The sequence below is a fragment of the Chenopodium album genome, chromosome 8, assembly GCF_948465745.1.
Source record: "Chenopodium album chromosome 8, dcCheAlbu1.1, whole genome shotgun sequence".
In the NCBI taxonomy this organism is placed as follows: domain Eukaryota; kingdom Viridiplantae; phylum Streptophyta; class Magnoliopsida; order Caryophyllales; family Amaranthaceae; genus Chenopodium; species Chenopodium album.
In genome coordinates, this window is record NC_137841.1 from 68,993,103 (window position 1) to 69,019,406 (window position 26,304).

At 38.9% G+C, this 26,304-nt stretch overlaps 2 protein-coding genes across 2 annotated transcripts; both read right to left on the reverse strand.

Moving 5' to 3' along the window:
• Window positions 1-298: 298 nt before the first annotated feature.
• LOC145555425 (putative disease resistance protein RGA1) lies at window positions 299-3,741 on the reverse strand. The gene is made up of 3 exons (XM_081617170.1): window positions 2,807-3,741; window positions 1,372-2,725; window positions 299-1,288 (listed from the first exon to the last, which is right to left on the reverse strand). Exons 1-3 carry the CDS (start codon window positions 3,739-3,741, stop codon window positions 299-301), a joined length of 3,279 nt encoding a protein of 1,092 aa, XP_081473296.1.
• A 10,223-nt stretch (window positions 3,742-13,964) lies between these two features.
• Window positions 13,965-17,346, reverse strand: LOC145555426 (putative disease resistance protein RGA1). The gene is made up of 2 exons (XM_081617171.1): window positions 16,331-17,346; window positions 13,965-16,218 (listed from the first exon to the last, which is right to left on the reverse strand). Exons 1-2 carry the CDS (start codon window positions 17,344-17,346, stop codon window positions 13,965-13,967), a joined length of 3,270 nt encoding a protein of 1,089 aa, XP_081473297.1.
• Between the last annotated feature and the right edge of the window lie 8,958 nt (window positions 17,347-26,304).

Sequence of the window (26,304 nt, forward strand, 5' to 3'; positions counted from 1 at the left end):
AAAAAAAACAAGTAGCAAGTTGAACAAATTTTATACTGCAATCCATCAAATGCAATTAAAGTTCATTTTTACTCTCTGGATTCACAATTAAATGCATCAATTGATTTTTTGTACTTTTTTCATGCCTTACTTTGACCATAACAAAAAATTTTAGATTTGTATTAATATATACTCTGTAGATTTAACAAATCAATTTCTCAATTTAATGTAAAGTATAATTGTTCTTCCAAAAAAAAAATTTCCCCTGACAACAAATGCCATCACATATAATAAAAGAATACAAAGACAGTTGAGAAACTCACATGTAAACCCTGGGGATATGTTGGATAAGGTGATAATCTTCGCCATTCGGCTTCTTATATCTTTCTTTCAATTGTGGACAACCCCGTATATAAAGTGTTTGCAAAGAGGGAAGCCCTAGTAATGACTGTGGAAGTGCTGCCAATTTTGGACAATAACCAATATTGAGCTGTCGAAGCAAGGATAGATTGCCCATCTCTTCTGGGAGTTGTGGCAACTTCTCGAGACATGAAAATTTAAGTTCATGTAAAGAGGTAAGGCCTACTAATGACTGTGGAAGTGATGCCAATTCTGGACAATCACCAATTCTAAGCCGACGAAGCAAGGAGAGGTTGCCCATATCTTCTGGGAGTTGTGTCAACTTCTCGAGACATGAAAATTCAAGTTCCTGTAAAGAGGTAAGGCCTGCTAATGACTGTGGAAGTGATGCCAATTCTGAACATTTACCAATTCTAAGCCGACAAAGCGAGGAGAGGTTGCCCATCTCTTTTGGGAGTTGTGTCAACTTCACGAGACTTGTGAAATCAAGTGATTCAAGGACAGAGAGATTCCCCACTAATATACTTTCCAAGCTTTTGCAATACATAATTTTGAGATGTTGAATGGAATTTGAAGATTCTATCGTCAAACTTGTCAGTTCCTTGCATCCGTATATCCTTAATATTTGTAGATTAGAGAGCTTACTACTGATTGACAGAGAAGCTGGTCCATCTTCCAAATCAGAAATATCCAGATCTTTTAATGAGGTGAAAAGAGTTGTCCAAGATAAAGATGACGAAGATGCTTTTTCATCATCAATTGACATCAGATTCGATTCTAACACCTTCCAATTGATTTCTTGCACCTCCAAAAACTCCAAGTTTGGTGCTAGAAGCATTGATGTCAACTTGGGGCAATTTCTTAATGTCATTTGCCGAAGACGAGGAAACAACAATTGCCTTGGCTCACCATCATCATCCTTTGCTGGTCTTGTCCACCCTTTAGAGACCTTAAATCCTAGATTGTCAAGGTCATTAAGGATGGGAAGTAACTATTTTGGACTCTAAAACCACACTTTCCACCACCACTTACCCAGATGTCGTCTTCATCTTCTACATACTCCAAGTCATAAAGCGAAGCTAAATAGATTTCATTGAGATAAGGAAGCCGACTCAAATGAGGAAGAACTCTGCAATTTCTGCAATTCTTAATATGAATGGAAACAAGCTTAGATAAACCATCTAACCATCTACGTGGCATCTCAACTTCTACGTAGTAATAAACTCCAATATCTTTAAGATTTGGAGGCAGTTGCAAGAACATTAACATTTTATCCATTTCACTTAAATCGGGAGTACCTTCCATGGATTCAAAATTTAAGCAAAGACTAGACAATCGCTGATTATCCTTCAAATTTGCCCTCTGTGCTTCCACAACAGCATCACTTCGCCACTTGCTAAATTTAATAAGCTGATTCCCACAAAAATTCAAGGGTGGCAATGAATCTATACCACGGCTTTTCCCAACCACAAATAGATCCAACTCTTTCAAAGATGTCATTTTCTCAAATCCTAATGGCAAATCACTCAAACCACTCCCAGCAATTTTTAAGTGCCTTAGGTTGTCCAATTTACAAAAATCTCTTGGAAACTCTGTAAGATGGTAACAATCTAAAAGCTCCAGTGTTTGCAGATTCTGTAATCTTGTTATGTCATCAGGAAGACATGTAAAACTATAATTCCTTGCAAGATTAAGGTACCTTAGATGTCTCAACTTCCCTACAGAATTTGGGACCCTATATATATTCATATGCTCTAAGTCCAAGACACGCAAAGAATGAAATTTTAAAATCACCAATTCAAGAGATGATGCTTTTATAGTACAATCATACTCAAAACCAGACAGTATCAATGACCGCATCTTCCTAGCAGCAAGCAATGTCACTGGAACATCCCATCCATTATCTTCTGGCCTTCTATAAACTTTACAGCTCACATGCATAAGTCCATCAGTTGAAGATATTTGGTCTAAAGGCTCAACCTGTTTCATCTCTTCACCAGCTATATCTTGAGCCAAATCATAAACTAAATCATGCATCTTGCAGCATATGACGTTCCCTTTATCATCTTCATTTGGATCCTGAAATAAATTCCTCCCTAATAATTCCAGAAAATATTCTTCTCCAGTATCTGTGCTTGATGGATCAAAATATCCTTGCGCCATCCACAGTTTAATTAATTCATCTTTCTTATATGTGTAATCCTTTCCGAACAATGAACAGTAAGTAAAGCATTGCTTTAATGCCGGCTGCAAGTAATCATAACTTAACTTCAACACTTGCAGTATGTTATTGTCTTCTTTCCTCTTTGCCTTCGAGAGTCGAGCATTTCTTATTCGTTGCCAATGTTTCTCACTGTTTTCAGAGTAGAGAAGGCTTCCAACAACCCTGATAGCAAGGGGAACATTTCCACAACTTTGAACGATTTCCTTCCCAAGCTAAGTTAAAACAGAATTACCCTCTTCTTGCCCCAATTGGAATGCCATTTTTTTGAAAAGCTTCCAAGACTCCGCTTCAGCTAGAATTCCTAGATTGTGGGCTTGTGTTGTCCCAACAACTTTTGCAACAATAGTAGAGCGTGTTGTTACAATAACCCTGCTTCCACTTGCGCCACATTCGAGCAAGCTTAGAAGATCCAACCAACTATCCCGACTTTCATCCCTTATATCATCTAAAACAAGAAGATACTTCTTATCTTTTAACGATTGTTGGATGCTTGATTTGATTTGATCCACTGAGAGTTTACTAGTTTCCTTATCATTACTTAAGGACTGATAAACTTTTCTCAGTACTTGGTTCTGATCACCTACCTCAGGTACACAAACCAAGGCAGCAGGATCAAAATGTTTCCGAACCTTCTCATCATTAAAAACCAGTTGAGCAAGAGTGGTTTTTCCGAGACCCCCAAACCCCACAATTGGAATCACACTAATCTTATTCCCATCATCATAACTGGGATCAATGAGTATCCCAATAATAGCATTTTTATCAGTTTCCCTACCAATGACATCTTCTGTTTTTACAAAAGAGCCAGTTTCCCTATTCCTAAAGAAACGAGCCCCTAATAGTTGTGATTCATATCTATGATCATGATAGGCATTCAAGTTCAAGCCAGCAATATCTGAGTTTATTTCATCAAGTTGTTGTCGAATAGACTTGATTTCTCGAGATATTTTCCAGTTAAAAGAAAGAGTGCCAGATCTCGAGAAAGAAACACAAACCTGCTTGTTAACCTCCACCTGCTGTTGTTTCTGGCGGTCAATAGTGAGGACAAGATCAAACAGGTCATCAGCTTGGTAAAGCACCATCCTCAGCCTCCGAAGCCACTCCTTGACAACATCACTGCCATTCTCTTCCTGGTGCCTCTCAGCATCGCAAACTGGAGCTTCTCGAGCTTGGATCATCCTGATGGTGTTCTCCAGCTTCTTCAAATCGGCTCGTGCACCCCACCAGGATGCAGCCTCTTTTAAGGCTGCTCCACCCTAAGCTTCCAAGGCATTTGCAGCCAAGTTAGAAACAATTCCCTCTGCCATTTTTGCTTACTTTGAGCTCTCTCTTTATGAGTTTTTTTGTGAATGATGAATGAGTTACAGACTCGGCTTTTTTGTATCAATATCAAATGAATTACCAGCACTCCAGCAGTACTTTTTTCATCGAAATTATAATCATAAACAAATCAGAATTTTGGTGGTCTTCACAACGGTAACTGTGAAGTGGCAGACATTTACCATGTGCTTGGATGTAAAAAAACAATATTCATCTAACAAACTAACAAACATTTGCGTCAAAAGAAGAAAGTTTGATTACTTTACAATATTATAGTTTTATGGACAAACACAAAATTATTCGTCCAAGGACAAACAACTAAGGATAGAGATCCCAGGACCTCCTAAAATTGGGAGGAAAGCTCTAACCACTTGAACTATCCCTCACTCTCATAGAGGGAATGATAACTAAAGTAGCGAATATTTGGATATGAAAATATACTTTCTGAAAAGAAATTAATCGCAGATATGCGTACCTTTATAAAGTGATGTTGTAAATTTCCAATTGGCATTTCATCAAACACCTTGCGTGCATGCAAGGAATCAGTATGTGAGGGAGGGGCACATTAGTCATAGCCTATTAGTAGTGTCTTGAGGAATAAGTTAGAGTTAATTGTGAGACTTTTTCTATAAATAGACCTCATTAGGAGGAATAATCATCATGTTGAATATTGTTGAGATTATGTCATTGGGAGAGAGTGAGCCTCTCGAAAGCTCATATTAGGAGAGAATCCACCTCTCAAAAGTGGAATTATCCTTCTATTAGTGTAATTCGCCTATTATCAATATAGTCATCATTGTTCTTCCCTAATTTCTTCCATATTTAGAGCTGTTATCTGGTTAGAAACCATGTTAATTCCTAGCAAATGGTATCAGAGCAGTTCGGTCTCTGGTGACCTTGCTGGAAGTCCGGCGAACATGGAGTTCTCTGATGTGTTCTCACAGTCAAAGCTCGAGGCAAAAATTGATGAAATTACAGATCGATTGTTCCATAACATAGAGAAGATTTTTGAGGATGCAATTTCTCGAATCAAATTAGGGTCAGGAGTACTTCACGAAGACTTCGAGGAAGATGAACATCAGGTTGGTGAGTTAGCCAGCTCCGAGTGGTCATGTGGCGAGGAGGAACCTCCATCACAGGAGGACAAGAAGGTGGAGGTACTGGAAATTTCCAGATCTAACCGGTACTTTTACTCTGTAGTTCGCACCTTCTCCAGTGGCGCGATGGTGGAGCACTCAGGCGGTGGACTTATAAGTCCATAAGCTTGGTCTAGTGGTGCTGAGACAAATGGATCTGGAAATTTTTTTAGTGTTTTACCAGGAGGTCTCAGCGGTGGTGAAGATGGTTTCGCCATCAGAAGATTTGGAGGACGGAATGGCAGTGCTCAAGGGGGTGTCGCCGGCAATAGATCGAGTGAGAAATGTAATTGTCTCGAAAGGAAATCGCTAGGAGGAGTGTTTGAGCGAGGTGGTGCTAGAGGAAGCGGGTCTGGTGGTGGCCCTGGTTTTTATACCGGCGAGACAGGTGGTGTGGTAGGTTGTTGGAGCAGTGAGTGTGGGACAGAAAGTATGAACGTTGTTTCGAGTAGTGGGGTGAGGAATGGTGATTTCTCTGGCAGGTTTTCCGGCGGTGGTGTTCTGGCCAGAGGTGGCTTGGTCGGTAGAAGGCCCTTTGTGAGCGGCGGATTCGCTGGTGGAAAACTTCAAGGGTGGTTGCTTGGTGGTTCCCAGAAATCTTTAGAAAGAGAAGAGTATGGGAAAAGCTTGAGTGGATCTTTTGTTGGCTTGGAGAGGAAGTCAAAAATGAAAAGTTCTAGTAAGGGTATTATAGTAATACACCCCGAAGATATTGCAAAATTTATCAGCCAGCTCTCACGTGCTTCAGACAGAATAGATTGCCATAGTGGGTTTCTGAGAATGAATGGGCTTACTCATTTAAAGCCCAACCTATCATCTTTTGGAGTGACTTACAAATTAAAGTCTTCCGATGTTGGGTTTGGTAAATTTAGGCCCATCCATCCAACATCAGTTTTAAAACCCAAATTCATCACCCAAATTGTACATTGCAATTTCCCCTTCCCACAGCCAACAAATCCCAAGTCCACGAAGACCAACTCTACCCAAAATTCAATGCTCTGCTCTCATGACATGCTGATAAAGTATTCAGATTTTCCTGCCATAGAAGGTTCTCAAGAGGGAGCACGAATTTTCAAGAATGACCAGGAATTCTTAGTGTAGTTTTCTCTCGCCTTTGTCTTATTTAAGAGCTGGGTCAGAGGCCGGGAATCCAGTTCTGATTATAAACCACCTTGAGGACAAGGTGAATGTTTGGGCGGCGGGTATTGCAAGGAATCAGTATGTGAGGGAGGGGCACATTAGTCATAGCCTATTAGTAGTGTCTTGAGGAATAAGTTAGAGTTAATTGTGAGACTTTTTCTATAAATAGACCTCATTAGGAGGAATAATCATCATGTTGAATATTGTTGAGGTTATGTCATTGGGAGAGAGTGAGCCTCTCGAAAGCTCATATTAGGAGAGAATCCACCTCTCAAAAGTGGAATTATCCTTCTATTAGTGTAATTCGCCTATTATCAATATAGTCATCATTGTTCTTCCCTAATTTCTTCCATATTTAGAGCTGTAATCTGGTTAGAAACCATGCTAATTCCTAGCAGTGCATTCCTTTTGGATGTTGTAAATCTCCAGTGGCATTTCATCAAACAATTTCCCTGCATGCTATTGGCAATGTGATGAGTTTAATTGACGAATAAACTTTTGCTGGCCTTCACTTTTCCTTTTGTAAATCTTGCAACACAAAATACAGTATAATGTAATGTAGTCCGTTACCGTATAATGTTGCAAAATAGTGAAGTGTGAAAAAATTTCTTTTGATATCTGAAATGATATCAATATACCATAAAACCCAATATAAACTGTAAAGTACTAAAGTTATGCTTAAAGAATAGCCGGAGGGGAAGCAAGGCCAAGGAGCAACAAATGAAGAACGTGTCACGTGGTACATAAACTCACTTTGTACTTTGTAGTAGAGGTGTCAAATCGGGTATTCAGATGGAGTTTGGGTTGACCCATGATGGTTCGGGGTGTTTAGGTAGGTAATGACGGGTCATTTTATCACCACAAACCAAATCAAGTCGGGTCAAGCTTAATTATATTTGAGTCAAAATTGGGTCAATGTATGGTCAGGTACATATCGAATTCGGGTCAAGTCGAATTCGTGTCGAGCAATATCGAGCTCAAGTAAGCTCGTAATCGGATTTAATTGGCCTGGGTTTATTTGGATCAAAATGAATTTAATAGACTTTGAATCAGATCATTTCGAATTCAGTTAGATTTCAGTTCAAATCAATTCAGTTTCTATTAGATCTCAGTTCAAATCAATCATATAATTTTAAATTCATTATAGAGCTATTTTCTATACAAGTATTTTAATTATTATCTTTCTACTAACAATTAAATGTATCCCTTATTAACTACACTTTATATTCAAAATCCCCCGGTCCCCATTAACTACACTTTATATTTATATCCAACATGTGACCCAACTTATATTCCATCCTATACGATGTATGTGTATTTCTACTCTCTTTTGCCATATTCTACTTCATTTTATGGGACAATTACCTATTTCACCCCTGCAACGAACTACATGGTACGATAAATTATAGAAGGAAGGTTGTTTGATTGATTGAAAGCTAAATGCTTGCGTGAATGATAACAGTGGCTTTAGGCCATTACTCTCCAAAAGTTCCTTACAAGTTTCTGCATACCTTCTCTACTTTAGCCTCCTCCTATTTATACTACTACAATTCATACATAATCGAAAAAACGCCTTAATTTCTAGTTTACTACAACTTGTCAACAAGCTAGAGTTACCACAGTTAAAAGGCTAATACACCAAAAAGTGTTCCCTGCTACAATCAGAGGGCCGTTGCTTGTGTAGGTGGTGGAGAAGTGCTCTGCCTCTCCTGCTGATCCTGTCCTTCCTGCTGATCCTGTCCCCTCCTTGGCCTCCTGCTATACACTAAAATGGGTGGGGCTTGTGGGTGTATTGCAATACCGGCCCCCAAAAGAGCCACCTTGTCCTCAAGGTGGAAACTCGGAAATTGCTCCTTGATTGCCGCGACATCCTCCCATGTAGCCTCAAATGCAGGAACCCCAAGCCACTTGAGTAACACCTCAACTCAACCCTGCTGCCCGCTCTTGCGCCTAATATCCAATACCTCCTCCGGTTCCACAACCATCTCCAACTCCGAGGACAATTGTATTGGGATAGTAGGAGAAACAGGAACATTACCAATAGCGCGCTTCAATTGAGAAACGTGGAACACCGGGTGAATGCGACATTGTTCCGGTAATAGCAACTTGTATGCGACCTGACCCACATGCTGCACCACCTCATAGGGTCCATAAAAGCGAGCCGCCAGCTTTTCAAAGGGCCTCCTAGCCAACGACCTTTGGCGGTATGGTTGAAGTTTGAGAAAAACATAATCCCCCACTTGAAACTCTTCTTCCCTACACCTTCCATCTGCATTGCTCTTCATAATCTGTTGACACGTGTCAAATTTAGCTTCAATTCGTCCAACATCAAGTCCCTTTCTTGCAACAATTCCTCCACGGTCCCAACCGTGGTCTGCCCTGCTCCAACTCGAATTAATTTGGGTGGATCCCTACCGTATACTGCCAGGAAGGGAGTAATCTGGGTTGCGGAGTGAGGGGTAGTATTATACGAATACTCGGCCCATGGGAGCCATTTTGCCCAAGTTTTGGGTTGCCCTCCCGCGAAACATCGGAGGTATGTTTCTAGCCTTTTGTTTACCACCTCCGTCTGCCCGTCCGTTTGGGGGTGGTAAGAAGTGCTGCGTTTCAACTCAGTACCCTGCATTCGAAATAACTCCCTCCAGAAAATGCTCAGAAATACCCTATCCCTATCCGAAACTATGCTGGATGGAACACCGTGTAAACGGACCACCTCTTTAACGAACACTTCTGCCACCGTATACGCCGTGAAAGGGTGTTTAAGCCCAATAAAATGGGCGTACTTTGACAGCCTGTCAACCACCACGAATATGGTATCCACTCCCTTCGATTGAGGTAAACCCTCTACGAAATCCATACTTATGACTTCCCATATCTTCTCGGGGATGGGCAGTGGTTGCAACAACCCCGCCGGAGTTTGTTGAGAGTGTTTGTTCCTTTGACAAACTGAGCAGCTCCGAATATAATGCATCACATCCTTTCTCATCCCACCCCAAATCCGCCCCGATTTTCAAATACGTTTGGTCTCACCGACGTGGCCTCCTTCGGTGAGTCGTGATACACTCGAAATAGGGCGGTTTTGTGTACCGAATCCCTTGGGATTACGACCCGACCTTTGTATTGATGATTCTCCACGGCATAACCGAGGGATCCCTGCCCCTTTTCCACTTCCGCAATTAATCTCTGAATTTCACCACTCCTTGCGATTTCCCCCTTCAAAGCATCCCAATCGACCACTTGTGTGGCCACGATGGCATTACATTCCCCACCGTTATCATCCTCGCCACGCCTCGAAAGGGCGTCGGCCACCCCGGGTTTGTATTGTAGCTCAAACTCAAATCCCACCAATTTACGAACCCACTTCTGAAATTCCATCCCGATCTCACGCTGCTGTGTTATGTATTTGAGACTCTGCTGATCGCTTCGAATTACAAATTTTCGGCCCAACAAATAGTGTTTCCACTTCACTACCGCAAGACAAACCGCCATAAGCTCCTTTTCGTAAATCGACTTCCCCTGTCCCCTAGGGCCGAGCACTTTGCTGAAGAAGGCCACCGGTTTACCGCCTTGCATCAACACCGCTCCGAGGCCGTACCCCGAAGCATCCGACTCTACAACAAATTCCTTCAAAAAATCAGGCATGATAAGTACGGGTGCCGAGGACATAGCTAGTTTCAAGGCCTGAAACGCCTCGTCTGCTGCCGGAGTCCACCCGAAACCATCTTTTTTGAGCTGCTCTGTTAATGGCCTCGCTATGTGTGCATAGTGATGAATGAACTTTCTGTAATATCCCGTTAAACCCAAGAACCCCCTCAAATCCCTTAATGATTTCGGTGTGGGCCAAGAAATCATCGAGCCCACCTTCTCTTGATCTACTGCAACTCCCTCATTAGAGATTATGTGGCCCAAGTAAGCCACTTTGGGCTTCCCAAACTCACATTTTTTTAAATTTGCAAACAGTGAGTTTTCCTTAAGAGTGGCTTATACTAGTTTCACGTGATTAATATGATCTTCTTCACTAGCACTATACACTAAAATGTCATCAAAGAAAACAAGTACAAATTTACGCAAAAAGGGTCGGAATACCTCATTCATTAGAGCTTGGAAAGTCGCCGGAGCGTTAGTGAGGCCGAAAGGCATGACAAGAAATTCATAATGCCCCTCGTGAGTCCTAAAAGCGGTCTTGTGGGTGTCTTCCGTCGCACTAAAATTTGATGGTAGCCGGCCTTGAGATCAAGTTTCGAAAACACCCTTGCCCCATGTAACTCATCTAGCAACTCATCGATTACCGGGACGGAATATTTGTCGGGAACGGTCTCCTTGTTAAGGGCCCGGTAATCCACACAAAACCTCCATGAGCCATCCTTTTTCTTGATTAAAAGCACCGGGCTTGAGAAGGGACTCGTGGAGGGTCTTATGATACCCGCTTGCAACATCTCCCCGATGAGTTTCTCGATCTCATCCTTTTGGAATTGGGGGTAGCGATAGGGCCGGACACTAATTGGATTACTACCCTCCTTGAGCACTGTGGAGTGTTCATGTCTCCTAGTTGGAGGTAACCCACTTGGATTCTCAAACACCATGGCAAATTCTTCCAACATTCCCTGTAAGAATTCTGGAGGCCCACTGATTTTCGGCCCATTTTCATTTGGGCAGCCCACCTGCTTTTCCAGCTTGTTCATCTCCACTAAGATGCCTCCTTCCTCCTTCCTCAACGTCCTAATCATGGCTTTAAGGGTAATTCCCGATTTAGTTAAGCTCGGATCCCCTTTAATTACCATGGTCTTCCCATTCAAGGAGAAGCTCATTTCTTGCAACTTCCAATTCGTGAGAACGGTTCCTAACTTCTCGAGCCATTGTATTCCCATGATCACATCCGAATTGCCCAACTTGAGAGGCAAAAAATCCTTCTCTATCACTATTCCATCTCCCAACTCCACGCATACTCCTCTACATTACCCTTTTACTTGGATATTCTCCCCGTTCCCAAGTGACACTCCAAAGCTAGTATCACCGGATACAACTAACCCAAGACTCCCTACGGTTTGTAAGGATATAAAATTATGGGTGGCACCCGGGTCGATCATGACTACCACCGATTGCCCATTGATCTTTCCTTTGAGCCTCATTGTTTTCGGATTAGATAACCCGATGATTGAGTTCATAGACACAGAGACCGGGTTTTCATCCCCTTCCAACTTCGATGCCTCCATTGCCGCAAACTCCCCTCCATCCTCTCTCTCTTCCTCTTCTACTAGCAACACACTAAGTCCCTTAGCTCCACAAACATGGGTAGGCCCGGTCCATCTCCCATCACACCTAAAACATAGGCCTTTTGCTCGTTTCTCCTGCATTTCCCGCTCAGTTAGCCTTCGCACACTCCCACTGAACTGAGAAGAGTTTGGGTGTGGTCGGTTTGGGTAGGAGCTGGTGGGTTGGTTTACAGAGGCTAGGGAATTTTGTGAGGATTGGCTGGGATGATAGCTGTGGGTTGGGCTACTTTGATTTGGGCTGAAGGTTTGGGCTGGTATGGCATTGTGATGTGGGCTGGGCTGACTCGTGGGTTGATGATGTTGGTTCGATCCAGACCCTAGTATTGTGGTGGCGGGGCTCCGATTAAAATAGAAGTAAGGTCCGGGTTTGGTAAACACTCCACCCGACTTCTTTATCTCGGCGACCCGATTCCGTTCTTCGACCCGCACCGCCAAGTCCATAGCTTCGTCTAGAGTCGTCGGATTTAACATTCGAATTTCTGCTTTCACCTCTTCTCTCAATCCATTAATAAACTGAGCTTTGAGAATATTCTCTGGGATGTCGGAAAGAGGCGCCGCCTTCTCTATAAAGAGTCTCCGGTACTCCACCACGGTGGTGGTTTGTTGTACCGCCAGCCATTGTTCGTGCAACGAGCCATCGTTAATCGGCCGGAATTGGTTCAATACCCGCAACTTCAGATCTTCCCAAAGCACCACCGGTCGGCGACGGTGCTCCCACTGGTACGGTGGTACCACCTTAGCGCGTCCCCATCAAACGCTACGACCGCCGCTTGTATTTTCTCGGGCTCCGAAAGTTGGTAGAACTGAAAAAATTGCTCCCCCCTTAAAATCCACCCGTCTGGGTCGTTTCCGTCGAACGTGGGCATGTCCAACTTGCGGAATTTCCACTTGTTGCGGTGCTCCTGATTGTTCTCTTGGTGGCGACTAGCACCACCCAATCCCGCCTCCCAGTTGCCGAAACGGAGTCCGTTGAAGCCCCCTGTTCCGATAGGAATTTCCTGGTACCCTCCCACTCCGTGCGATGGCTGCTCCACTTCTTGCTCCACCCCATGTAGTGGCGTCTGTTGGTTACCCAAAGCTTTCAGGGCGTTACGAATCTCATCCATAACCTTGTCTTGCCGGCTCGCCGTCATGTTCACTTGTTGGGTTATGTCCTGCCGAAATCGATCCATTTTACCCTCCAACGACTGTCTCACCTTATCTATGGATTCGTCTTGCTTCTTCAAGAGCGTGTGCTGAAGCGAGTTTTCTCCTTCACCTAGCTTATCGAAGATTTCCTCCACCCTTTCTTCAAGCACCCGCTCTGGCGTCACTGTCAACGGAGTCGGCGGCATTCCTGCTCTGATACCAAATGCAACGAACTACGTGGTACGATAAATTATAGAAGGAAGGTTGTTTGATTGATTGAAAGCTAAATGCTTGCGTGAATGATAACAATGGCTTTAGGCCATTACTCTCCAAAAGTTCCTTACAAGTTTCTGCATACCTTCTCTACTTTAGCCTCCTCCTATTTATACTACTACAATTCATACATAATCGGACAAATGCCTTAATTGCTAATTTACTACAACTTGTCAACAAGCTAGAGTTACCACAGTTAAAAGGCTAATACACCAAAAAGTGTTCCGTGCTACAATCAGAGGGTCGTTGCTTGTGTAGGTGGTGGAGAAGTGCTCTGCCTCTCTTGCTGATCCTGTCCCCTCCTTGGCCTCCTGCTATACACTAAAATGGGTGGGGCTTGTGGGTGTATTGCCCCATCAAATAATAAGAAGGAACAAATTGAGATAACAAATACCCCTTCCGACCTCATAATCTCTTTATTAGAAATTAGTCATTTGATCACACAATTGAATAAATTGGGTAGATTTATTTTGGAACATAGGAATAAAAGATAGTGGGTACATAGAGTATGGATAGAGAGTGTAAGAAAAAAGATAGCTTGTCGAAAAAAAACCACATAATATTGTTTGTGAAAATGTGATGCACAAAGATTATTTACAGATCGTATAAGACTATAAGTTTGACATTCAAATTTTCAAACACTAACCTACATTCCATTATCAAAACAACTTGTCTAAGAAATATATATAAAAAAAATCAAAAGAATTAAAAGAAAGAAACAAGTAGCATGTTAAGCAAATACTGCAATCCATCAAATGCAATTGAAGTTTGTTTTTACTCTCTTCATTCCGAATTAAATGCATCAATTGATCTTTTGTACTTTTATCATGCCTCACTTTGGCCATAATTTTTTCACCAATATAGAAAAACAAATCTTAGCATAATAAGATTTTTAAATTTATATCAATACATTGTTTCAAGCTTTCAACAAATCAGCTTATCAACTTAAAATAAAGATATTAATTATTCTTCAAAAATATATGTACATTCAGTGTCAAACTTGTATTTTTTGATGTGTTACTAAAAGTCTAAAACTAACGCATTTGTTTTGTCACGAAGGACATTTTTTTTATTTTCCCCGACAACAAATTTCATCACATATAATAAAAGAATAAAAAGACAGCTGAGAACTCACATGATAACCTCGAGGATATGTTGGAGAAGGTGCCAATCTTGGCCATTTGGCTTCTCATATCTTTCTTTCAGATGTGGACAATTCAAGATATGAAGTATCTGTAAAGAGGTAAGGCCTAGAAATGACTGTGGAAGTGATGCCAGTTTTGGGCAATCATGAATACTAAGTTTTTGTAAAGAGGTAAGGCCCATGAATGATAGTGGAAGTGATGCCAATTTTGGACAATTAACAATACAAAATTCCTGTAAAGAGGTAAGGCCTAGTAATGACTGTGGAAGTGATGCCAATTCTGGACAATAAAAAATATCAAGCTGACGAAGCAAGTAGAGGTTATTGCCCATCTCTTCTGGGAGTTGTGTCAACTTCTCGAGACTTCTGAAATAAAGTGTTTCAAGAGCAGAGAGATTACCCATTGTTATGTTTTCCAAGCTTGGGCACTTATTAATCATGAGATGTTGAATGGAATTTGAAGATTCTATTGTCAAACTTATCAGTTCCTTGCATCCGTATATCGTTAAATTTTGTAGATAAGATAGCTTACTACTGATTGCCAGATAATCTAGTCCATTGTCAATTGAAGAAATACTTGCTTTTTTTAAAGAGGTGAAAACAGTTGATGAAGATGCTTTTTCGTCATCAATAAAATTCGATTCTAAGACCTTCCAAGTGATTGTTACCACCTCCAAAAACTCCAACTTTGGTGCTAGAGGCATTGATGTCAACTTGGGGCAATTATGTAACGTCATTCGTAGAAGATGAGGAAACAACAATTTCCTGGGCTCATCATCGTCATCCTTTGCTGGTCTTGTCCACCCCTTTAGAGATCTTGAATTCTGGATTGATAAGGTCGTTAAGGATGGGAAGTAACCATTTTGGGCTCCAGACTTACATTTTCCACCTCCACTACTTACCCAGATGTCGTCTTCATCTTCTACATACTCCAAGTCATAAAGCGATAATAAACCTAGTTTATTGAGATAAGGCAGCCGACTCAAATGAGGAAGAACTCTACAATTACGGCAATCCTGAATAACAATGGAAACAAGCTTAGATAACCCATCTAACCATCTACGTGGCATCTCAACTCCTTCGTAGAAAGAAAGTCGAATATTTTTAAGATTTAGAGGCAGTTGCAAGAACATTAACATTCTATCCATTTCACTTAAATATGGAGTAAGTTCCATCCAATGAAATAGTAAGCTAAGACTAGTTAATCGCTGATTATCCTTCAAATTTGCCCTCTGTGCTTCCACAACAGCATCACTTCGCCACTTGCTATATCTAATAAGCAGATTCCCATAAATATTCAAGAGTGGCAATGAATCTACACCACAGCTATTCCCAACCACAAACAGATCCAACATTTTCAAAGATTTCATTTTCTCAAATTCTAATGGCAAATCACTCAAACCACTCTTATCAATTTCCAAGTGCCTCAGGTTGATCAATTTACAAAAATCTCTTGGCAACTCTGTAAGAGAGGAACAACCAACAAGCTTCAGTGTTTGCAAGTTCTGTAATCTTGTTATGTCATCAGGAAGAAATCTAATACTTCGATTCCATGCAAGATTAAGGTACCTTAGATGTCTCAACTTCCCTACAGAATTTGGGACTGCGGAGATAGTCATATGCTTCAAGTCCAAGACACGCAAAGACTGAAATTTCAAAATCACCAATTGAAGAGATGACACTGTTATAGTACATCCACATTCTAAACTAGACAGTAGCAATGACCGCATCTTCCCACCAGCAAGCAATGACACTGGAACTTCCCATCCATATGGCTTTTTACCTTTAAATCTCACATGCATAAGTCCACCAGGAGAAGACATTTGGTCTAAATGCTCAATCTGATTCATCTCTTCACCAGCTATATCTTGAGCCATATCATGCACCAAATCGTGCATTTTGCAGCATTTGACGTTCCCTTCATCATCTTCATTTGGATCTTGAAATAAATTCCTCTGTAACAATTCCTGAAAATATTCTTCTCCAATATCTGTGCTATCAAGATATCCTTGTGCCATCCACAATATAACTAATTCATCTTTCCAATATGTGTAATCCTTTTCAAACAATGAACAGTAAGCAAAGCATTGCTTTAATGCCGGTGGCAAGTTATCATAACTCAACTTCAACACTTGCATTATGTTGTTGTTGTCTTTCCTCTTTGCCTTCGAGAGTCTAGCATTTTTAATCCGTTCCCAATGTTTCTCGCTATTTTCATAGTAGAGAAGGCTCCCAACAACCCTGATAGCAAGGGGAACATTTCCACAGCTTTCAACGATCCCCTTCCCAAGCTGAGTCAAAACAGGATTACTCTCTTCTTGCCCCAATTGGAATGCAAATTTTTTGAAAAGACCTCAAAGACTCCTCTTTAGTTAGAAGTCCTAGATTGTGGGCTTCCGTTGTCCCAACAGCTTTTGCAACATTAGCAGATCGTGTTGTAACAATAACTCTACTCCCACTTGCACCACATTCAAGCAAACTTAGAAGATCCAACCAACTATCCCGACTTTCATCCCATATGTCATCCAAGACGAGAAGATACTTCTTATCCTTAATCGATTCTTGGATGCGTGATTCAATATGACTAACTAAGAGTCTATCAGAATCCTTATCACCAGTGAAGCACTGGTAAACTCTCCTGATTATAGTGTTTTGATCACCTACCTCAGGTACACACACCCACTTAGTAAGATCAAAATGGTTCCGAACCCCATCATCATTATAAACCAGTTGAGCAAGAGTGGTTTTTCTGAGACCCCCAAAACCCACAATTGGAATCACAGAAATCCTTTTGACATCATAATTGGAATAAAAAAGCTTCCCAATAATAATGTTTTTATCAGTTTCCCTACCAATGACATCTTCTGCTTTCACAAAAGACCTTGTTTCCCTATTCCTAACGAACCGAGCCCTTAGTGGTTGTGGTTCATCTCTATGATCATAGGCAGGCAAGTTCAAGCCATCAATCTCTGAATTGATTTCATAAAGTTGTTGTCGAATAGACTTGATCTCTCGAGATATTTTCCAGTTAAAACAAAGAGTGCCAGATCTCGAGAAAGAAACACAAACCTGCTTGTTAACTTCAATCTGCTGTTTCTGGCGGTCAACAGTGAGGACAAGATCAAACAGGTCTTCAACTTGGTAAAGCACCGTCCTCAGCCTCATAAGCCACTCCTTGACGGCGTCACTGTCATCCTCTTCCTGGTGCCTCTCAGCATCGCGAACTCGGCCTTGGATCAACCAAATGGTTTTCTCAAGCTTCTTCAAATCATCTCGTGCACTCCACCAGGATGCAGCCTCTTTAAAGGCTGCTTTACCCAAAACATCCAAGGCTTTTGCTGCTAAGTTAGAAATAATTCCCTCTGCCATTTTTTGTTTACTCTTATGAACTTTTTTGTGAATGATGGATGAGTTTTGGACTCGGCTTTTTTTTATCAATATCAAATAAATTATCCAGCACTCCAGCAGTGCTTTTTTATCGATATTGTAATCATACACAAATCAGAAATTAGTAGTTTGGTGGTCTTCACAACGGTAACTGTGAAGTGCCAGACATTTACCATGTGCTTGGATGTAAAAAAACAATATTCATCTAACAAACTAACAAAACATTTGCGTAGAAAGAAGAAAATTTGATCAATTTAAAAGATTACAGTTTAATGGGACAAACACAAAATGATCCATCCAAGTTCACTGCACAGTGCAAACAAAAGAGTTCAAAAGTAAAGGCATTTTCTAAATAGTCTCCCGTTACTCCAATAGTATTTGGTTTTCCAAGCCGTAGCTATTTGCAATTATTTAATGTTGTAACAAATATGACTAATATCAAATCGAATAATTAAACGACTTATTTTCTGAAAAATGTCGTGGCATGCCAATAGATCCATTGTCCTAAAATAATTAAACGACTTATCTGGTAATTGATGGCGTTGCGCGTGCCCCCCGACGGCAAGATAAGTAAAATTCGAGGTTGTGTTCGGTTGTTGTGATATTCGTGGTTGTGTTCAGGTTTTGTAATAGCTAGGATACATGAATTTATAAGTAATAAGGAGTAGTGATAAAGTGTCTGTGGGGAAATATGTATGAAAAACAATTGTTATAAGTGAAGTTATCTAGAATTTGCTATAATTTAAAGATTCTTAAAAAAATATATTACTCCCTCCGTCCCTTAATACAATGCCTCTTTTGAGCATTTATTGCTCACATAATAAAGAGAAAAAGACATTCTATTAAGGGACGGAGGAGTATTGGTTTAGATATTATTTTAGAACGCAATATAGTTTCTTATTGATGAGTACCTAAATAATTTTCGAATAGCTTTGTTTTAGAATAATTGTGATAATAAGGAGTAGTTATAAGGAAATGCAACAATAAAGGATAAAGTTATGAAAAATGGATTAAATGTAAAATATACAAAAGTATTGTACTTCCTCCGTTCTTTTATTATTGCACCACTTGCCTTTTAAGGAAAATATGTGTGTTCACACTATAAATATCCAATATACCCTTACTTTTAACACTTGATTCTTTACTTTATGTTTACATCACATGGCCTTATTTGTACTTTTACCCTTCTCTCTCCTCATTTTTCCCACTACCAAAAAATGTGAGCCCAAGATGTATGGTGCAATAATAAAAAAACGGAGGAAGTATATTTGTTTGTTAGACTTTTTAAAGTTGAAAATTTTCGAGTGGTTTGAAATTTAAGCAGTTAGAGTGTGTAATCGATATGGAATGTATAAAATGAATGAGAAATATCATATGTGTATATATTAAAGTTTATTTATTGGTTATTTATCTATAAATCATTTTATGTACGATTTTTAGATAATACAGTTGGAGGGAATAACTTTATACTTTTTATATTTAAGTTTATAGTCGTTGGAACACGCACTACGCGCGTGCCCCCCCCCCTAAAATATATAAGATTCGTGGTTATGATCGTGTTTCGTAGTTCGGGGTGTGATTAACATAATGATTAGGGGATCTTATTTGTGTGGTAGTCACTAACTTGGTTTTAATTTCTCCTTCCTATCCACTCTTCTTGTATAGTTTGAGCGGTTTAGTAAGTCATTCTCTCTCTCTTTCTCTCTCCTTCTCCCGATCGCGACTCATCTCTCTCTTTATCACTCTATCTCTCTCTCTCCTTGCCTCTCTTTCTCTTAATTGCTCTATTTCTTTCTCTTCCGCCCCTTATCTCTCTCTCCCTCTCCTACTGGATCATCTCTATCTTACTCTATCCTGACCTTTCTCACCCCTCTCTCTCTCTCTCTCTCTCTCTCTCGTCCCAATCCTTCCTTTTTTACCCATCTCTCTCTCACTCCCCTCCTACTCCCTCCCTCTTTTCCTCACTCTTTCTCTCTCCTCCTCCCACTCCTTCCCTTTTTTCTGGCCTCTCTCTCCTCCTCCCACACCCTCCTTCTCTTACCCTCTTTACCTTCCTCCGTCCTTCTTCCATACTTTCTCTTAAAAGCTATCTATTACTATGGTTATATTAACATATTTGTGAATCTAGCACGTTTCTACATGACAATAAGGTTGAATACTTTATTCTAAAAGTGCTACAAATTAGCTAACATTTTCAAAATTGTCACAAAACCACATTTGTTAACTATTACATTTACCGAAAGAATTTAAGTTTGTCCAAATCTAATTGTCGATTTCTATTTACTGTTTCTCTATCCTTTTAACTTTCATTTATGTCTTATGATTGAGTATTTTAGAAAGTTTTTAAAAAGTATTTTATCCTTCCTTCCTTTTTTTAAATTTCTTCAAACTCTCATTGTCTCTTTCTCGGTCTCTATGTCCCTTTTCTCCTTCCTCCTTTTAGATGACCTTTCATTCTCTTAGCCACCCTCTCTTCCTCTTGACCCTTCTCTCTCTCTCGCTCACTCTATCCCCCGGCATGCTCTTTACTCTTAACTTATGGCCTTGCTTTTCTCTGTTCTTCATTTAGCCCACCTTCCCTCTCTTTCATAGCACTTTTCTTTCTCACCCCCTCGGCCCCTCCCCTCTCTCTCGGTCTTGCCTTTGCTCCCTTTCCTTGCACTTTTGTCTCTTAACCCCCTTCTCTCTATCTCTCTCCGATTTCTTTTCCTCTCTCTATTTCTCTCTCTCTCTCTCTCTCTCTTCTAGCCTTTTTCTTTCCTAGCCCCCTCTTTCTCTCTCGGCCCCTCTATTCCTTCCCCCCCCCCCTCTTTTTTTCTTCTCTCCTTCACCTCCTATTTCTTACTCTCTCTCTCTCTCTCTCTCTCTCTCTCTCTCTCTCTCTCTCTCTCTCTCTCTCTCTATGGTCATGCAAACCCCAAAAAAAGTATTTGCGTATGGAGTGCGCGCGTTGCACACCTCCCAACTTTGTCCACGTAACTTTGTAGATATGTTTTTGCACACTGGCTTGGTAAGATTTTTCACTTTGTATGATTATTTGTTGTATTATGTGAATTATTGTATTATGTGAACTGAATTCATTTAAATTTCAAGAAGCCAAGAGCTAATCAATGAAATGTGATTGAGCATTTTTTAAAAAAAAAAAAAACAAAATAAGCAAGTATTATCGTGTTCTTATTCTAAACCGTTTCTCCATTCTTCCTTTATTTTCCAAAAACCCTCTATTTCTCATTCTTAAGGCCTGTTCACATTTATTGAACTGAACTGCCCTGAACTGAAATGAACTGAACTGAATTGAACTGAATATTTTATGAGAGATGGAAATTAGGAGCTGAACTGAACTGAACTGAACTAAAATTAAGTAAATGTGAACAGACCCTTAGTCTCTACCTCCTTCTTCTCCATTCTCCTTTTTTATGACTTCAAAACTTATAGGTCTCCCTCTAGTGTATGGATATTTATGCAAACTAAAGAAAGTAACTTCTTATGAATCTAGCATTAATCTATCTACCTTAAGGTAGATTTTTTGTTTAAAATGTAGTATTAACTAATCAATTTGAATTTCAACATAAAGTATCTCAATACCTTGTAAATCTTAAAACTTAGTTGATTTTAAATCAAATAGGTATACAAAGATATAATTTCTCTACTAACTACTACAATCAACTTGAATTTCTACGCAAACTATCTCATTATACCTTATAAATTTGTGTTTATTTATTTTTATTTTTTTTCTTTTGTATTAAATGTATTATTAATCAACTTAATATTAACCTCTTTTCTCAAAATAAATAAAAATAAAAAATAAAAAAAGCACCAACTTGATACCTAGCCTCAAGAACAAAGATATAATTTCTCTACTAAAATCACAATACAATATTGAAGTTGAAAACAAGTACACATTATGCTCATATATTCACTTATATGCTCTTACATTACTTCATCATTTATGTATCTAATTCTATCCATTTCTACCGTTTAAAACCATAAATTAAATATTACTCGTACTACAAATGAAATTAAATCCCATAACCCCAACCTATAACAACATCACCATCTCACACATGCTTTATCTGGTTGTATCCTTGTCTTCTTGGTGCCTTTAAGCACGTGCTCCACTCCTACAAGTAACATCTTGGCCCTAATATTTCAGGCTTACTCACTTCATCCCAAATTATCTAAATAAAACAGTAATATAAAAAAATAGAGCTAATCACATATTATAACACGATAAACAATTAGCTTGTATTATACCTGAAGTTCATATATATACCTGAAGTTCATACAAAAGAAACCTACAAGTAGTTTCCTCTTCTGAAAGAGGACCATTCTGAATGTCACCCATATTAAGAGATATTTGTAACCACCAAATTATTAACCTGCAGATATATCAGTTACATAGATAAGCAAACAAAAAAGAACAAATGTATTAACTTGCGGACATATATTTAAGATATCTAAATGATGATGAAGGCATATGCAAAAGCTGATACTTTAAATTCAAGATACTTAATTCTATTATTCTAGCTTCCTTTAACAGCTTATACACTTAATCTGCGATAGATCTATGGGGAAAAACATGGCTTAGACTTATATCCACAAGGCACAATATAAAAATATAATACGAAAAAAAAAACACTAAGCTGCATACACATCCGATCAAAAATCAAATTAAATATAAGAAATCACACAATAAGCATTCCATAGAAAATTGTGGGTCTTCCCATGAGAACCTGTACGAGTAGCCATTAAACAAAAATGCTTAATATATACAAGCAATAACCAAGTTCATTGTCTATCATGTTTGAAGAAAAGAATAATGCGCTGCCAATTTCTCTAATCTAAATATAAATGTACTGTATAAGGCAAAGCATCATAAGAAGATGAGAGTTTTACCAAAGCAGTATATCTTAAGAAATAAACCCAAAAACAATTCATAGAACCCACTATTCATTTAGCACCATTATTCTGGAATGCCAATGATGCCTTCATCCCAAGCCTACTCAAGAACAAGGCATATAAGATGTGCAGAAGAAACACGAAGAAGCAACAAATTAGCAAGAGCTGCCAGAAAAAGAGAGTGTAAGCTTGATGGCTACATTATACAAAATAAAGAATTGAAATTGATTTTTTTTTTTTTCTCTAGTTATAGTAACAAAGCCTAAATGTTCAGAAATTTGTGAGTCAATAAAATCTTTCTTTAAAGATTAATAAGGATAGTTATAAAATACAATTAAATTCATACAAGCACAACAAAGAAAAAAGCCCTGCAAAAATCCATAAAAGCAAGAAGTCACTCACAGATACTTATTATAAGGTTCAGAGCTCCAAAAGCATTTGAGCAGAGTGATTGAGAACTTCTTTGAGATTGTCTTCCTCTCGATATTTTCCTCTTTTCCCCTGGAACTCGACAAAGTAGAGCGAGCGAGTGAGAACTACAGCAACTTTAGAGTTACTACAACTCAGTTGTTGTATCAGGGCTAGCTGACAGATTCGAGGGGTACATTATTGCTCACATATCATCAAAGATTTTATACAAGAAGACCTGTATAAAAACACACAAAACAAGTATGAATAGCAGAAACATTGATGTAGATAGTTGCAACTGAAGCATAAGTGAGCAATCTAAATAGTCAAAGAAACAGGAAGAGACGTACGCTTAAACTCATCAAGACCCCCGACCAGATTTGGAATTTAGGTAATGCCCACCTGCGAACGCAATCATGCAATTATAGTAGGGTGTCCTTTTTTTTTTATCTATGACTCCTAGATTAACTTTGTTATGGGAAAGGTCATAATGTTTCTCTTATCTTATGACAAACTTTAGGCAGAAAAGTCTGCCTCCTTTTCAAATACTTTAAGAACATGGAACCCGTCTTCTTCACAAGATTACAAGTAAGAGGAATCTTCGGAACATTAAGTCATCTATTTCCTTATGTGCACTTCAGAAGCTTCTGTCAGTTTTGTAGCACACATTATGTGTTATAGGAGTAGATAAAGTCATAAATGACAAATGACATAAACAATATTCAATTTCGGGTCATGACTACGTTGTTTGGTGATCGTGATGAGTTGTATTTTCCTAAAGTAATGACTACTCTCTAAGGTTTAATGAGTATTGGGCCATTGGCAGGCTTTTAATACATACAATCAAGAAAGTAAAGTAAGCAAGCAGAGATGTAAAATAATTGAAGTGCTCAAGAACAAAAAGTCTAGAAGAGTAGTATATTGTAATCATCTCAAACAGAATAGCTTGATATACTTTTAGAATCCATCGCCTCACAAACTCATGGAGATTCATAGAAATGCAAGGTCTAACAATGATCTAACATTGCACATCTTTTGAATAAAAACTAATTATTACTTCAGATACAAAGGATCACGATCCTGCTCACCATCATTAAATTTAAGCAGGAAACGACACACATAGTTGACATACAAAAATAGGAGATAAGAGTGAATATATTTGAAAGATTAACCTCTTTACTCTAACAAGGATGTCCAGGTTGCTTTTTCGGTAGTTAAGTTGATATGGAATCAAGGAGGGCCACGCAGTTGAATTTTCTTTTTTGTTATAGAAGCACAAGACTAACTTCAAGCACTGCATTATTTTGCACCAACCTGCAATTGCTGCTAATATAAAAGTTAATTAGTTATAAAGTTACTTGATAAGTGTTCGTTCATTAAATCTATTTTATAAACATTTAAACCCTTCAATACATTTAAACTAATTAACTTTAGTCACTCACACATTTGAAAATTTAACATATACATTAATCCTCATCGCTTTGGCAAATTATCAATTAGTCATTATCCAAATAGTCATTAATCAAAATTGCCCACATTTTAACTTCATAACTAATGTGTAAATAAAGGAAAATGGGAAGACAAAATAAATAAGAGAAGCCCAAGAATTCATTTTAGCACCCCAACCAACTCAACACAACAACACCACATAGGCATCAAATGAGCAATAACAGCCCGTTGCGATAGAACCAGGGTAGCAGACCGTAGTAAATTCCAGAAGGCATAACTCCTAGCACACAACTCCAAATTGAGAAATTCTTGAGCCTAGATTGAATAACTTTTTGAGATCTAAAACATTGATGAAGGGACTATGAGCTAAAAACAACTTCAGGTCGATGATTTTTGGACGAACAGAACGGCAGAAACAGGGCAGCACCAGATTAACAGCGGCAGCAGCGTGAAACAACAACTACCCTCTATAGTCACTCACAACACAAATATCTAACTTGACAGCATAAATTTTGGCAGCAAACACCATATGCAAATAAGCAAATTAAAAAGAGAAAATAACATGCAAATTAACGCAACTAAGCCCAATCGACAAATCAAAAGAACTTTCATATATTCTTCTGCAAATAACATTCGAAACGATAAATCAAAAGAATACAATGATCTAAGGCGAACCTGTTATGCAAATTGCAATCCGCAACAAAGCCTACTTAATCAAAAAAATCAAACCTCCTCCAAAAATAGTTACGAAATTGAATACTCAAGTGAGATTACAATATTAATTTAATATTAAAAATAGAATCAAATCAAACCTATGTAATTGATGATCCGGCACAATTCTTTGGCAATAGAATCAACAACCTCCCGCTCACAAATTTTGCAACTACAATTCGCTTTGCCATCTTGAACATCAATAAATGAAATCGATGTAATTTCAGAGAAATTGAAGGTGAGAAAATACCTTACAAGTTTATGAGCTTCATCAAATTGATTCCAGAAACTCCGCCACCACCATTACCTCCGCCCCGTTCATCGCATCTTCTCTCCTCATCAAGATCAAAAGGGCGAAAATCCAAAGTTTCAAATAGTTCGATTTTTCAATCAAATTTGAGAAAACTAATTAATTAAAAAGAGAGAGAGTGAAGTGAAGGAAGTCGGTGAAGAGGAGAGTTGAGAGTAGGCCTGAGCAAAACTATCTGATTATCCGATAATCCGAAGATCCGATCCGCACCCGATCCGAAAATTTAGGATAACCGATCCGAAAACATTTTCGGATCGGATATCCGATCCGAAAATTTCGGATATCGGATCGGATATCGGATATCAAAAATTTGTATTTCGGATATCCGAATATCCGAAATAAAGTCAGATATCGGATCGGATATCCGATCCGAAATCCGAAAAATATAATCCAAAGAAGCAAAATTTAATACTTCCGTCCAAACTCTAAAGGCCCAAATATCCAAAGACCCAACAACCCAAACCAAAAAACCCTAAATAATTCCCTCATATTCCAACCTCACCGCCTCTTTTTCTCCATCTTCTCTCTCTCCTCATTCCTCTTAGATCTCTGCAACCCAGAACCCACCACCTTATCTCTCCTCCTTTATCTTTCATTCCTCTCATATTTCCCTTAAAATTATCCTCCATTGGAACCACCTAGTTAAGTGTCTTCGTTCGTCCCTCTTCAATTCGATTCTCACACACACCGTCATCAGCCATCACGACAACGACGACAACAACCGCAACAACGACGACTGCTTCTCTTATTAAAATTTCTTTGTTTAATGAATTGGTTTGTGTATAATTTTTATGTTTTGTAATTTATGAAAATTCTGAATACTTTTTGATGAATTTTTTTTTGTATTTGTAGTCTATTTAATCTTCTTGTTAAAGAAATTTTTTTTTTTTAAGAATTGTTGTAGAATTAATTTGTTTGTTCAAGTTTGTTAAAAGTAAAAAAATGCTTGTTCAATGCAACGAATATACTTCGTATAAATTTGCCTCTAAATTTTATTTTTTTTGGTCATTAAATTAGTATTTGTACAATATTAATATTTTTTTAAAAAAACATATACAATGAGGTCGGATATTGGATATCCGAGCTATCCGATCCGAAATATTCGGATATTCGGATATCGGATATCCGAACATTTTCGGATCGGATACGGATATCAAATATAG

Coding starts and splice junctions, on each gene's coding strand:
- LOC145555425 (XM_081617170.1), bottom strand. CDS start 3,741: ATGATCCAAGCTCGAGAAGCTCCAGTTTGCGATGCTGAGAGGCACCAG. Junction 2,726..2,806: donor AAAATGGCATTCCAATTGGG/GCAAGAAGAGGG, acceptor CCTTGCTATCAG/GGTTGTTGGAAGCCTTCTCT. Junction 1,289..1,371: donor AAGATGAAGACGACATCTGG/GTAAGTGGTGGT, acceptor CTAGGATTTAAG/GTCTCTAAAGGGTGGACAAG.
- LOC145555426 (XM_081617171.1), bottom strand. CDS start 17,346: ATGGCAGAGGGAATTATTTCTAACTTAGCAGCAAAAGCCTTGGATGTT. Junction 16,219..16,330: donor ACTAAAGAGGAGTCTTTGAG/GTCTTTTCAAAA, acceptor CCTTGCTATCAG/GGTTGTTGGGAGCCTTCTCT.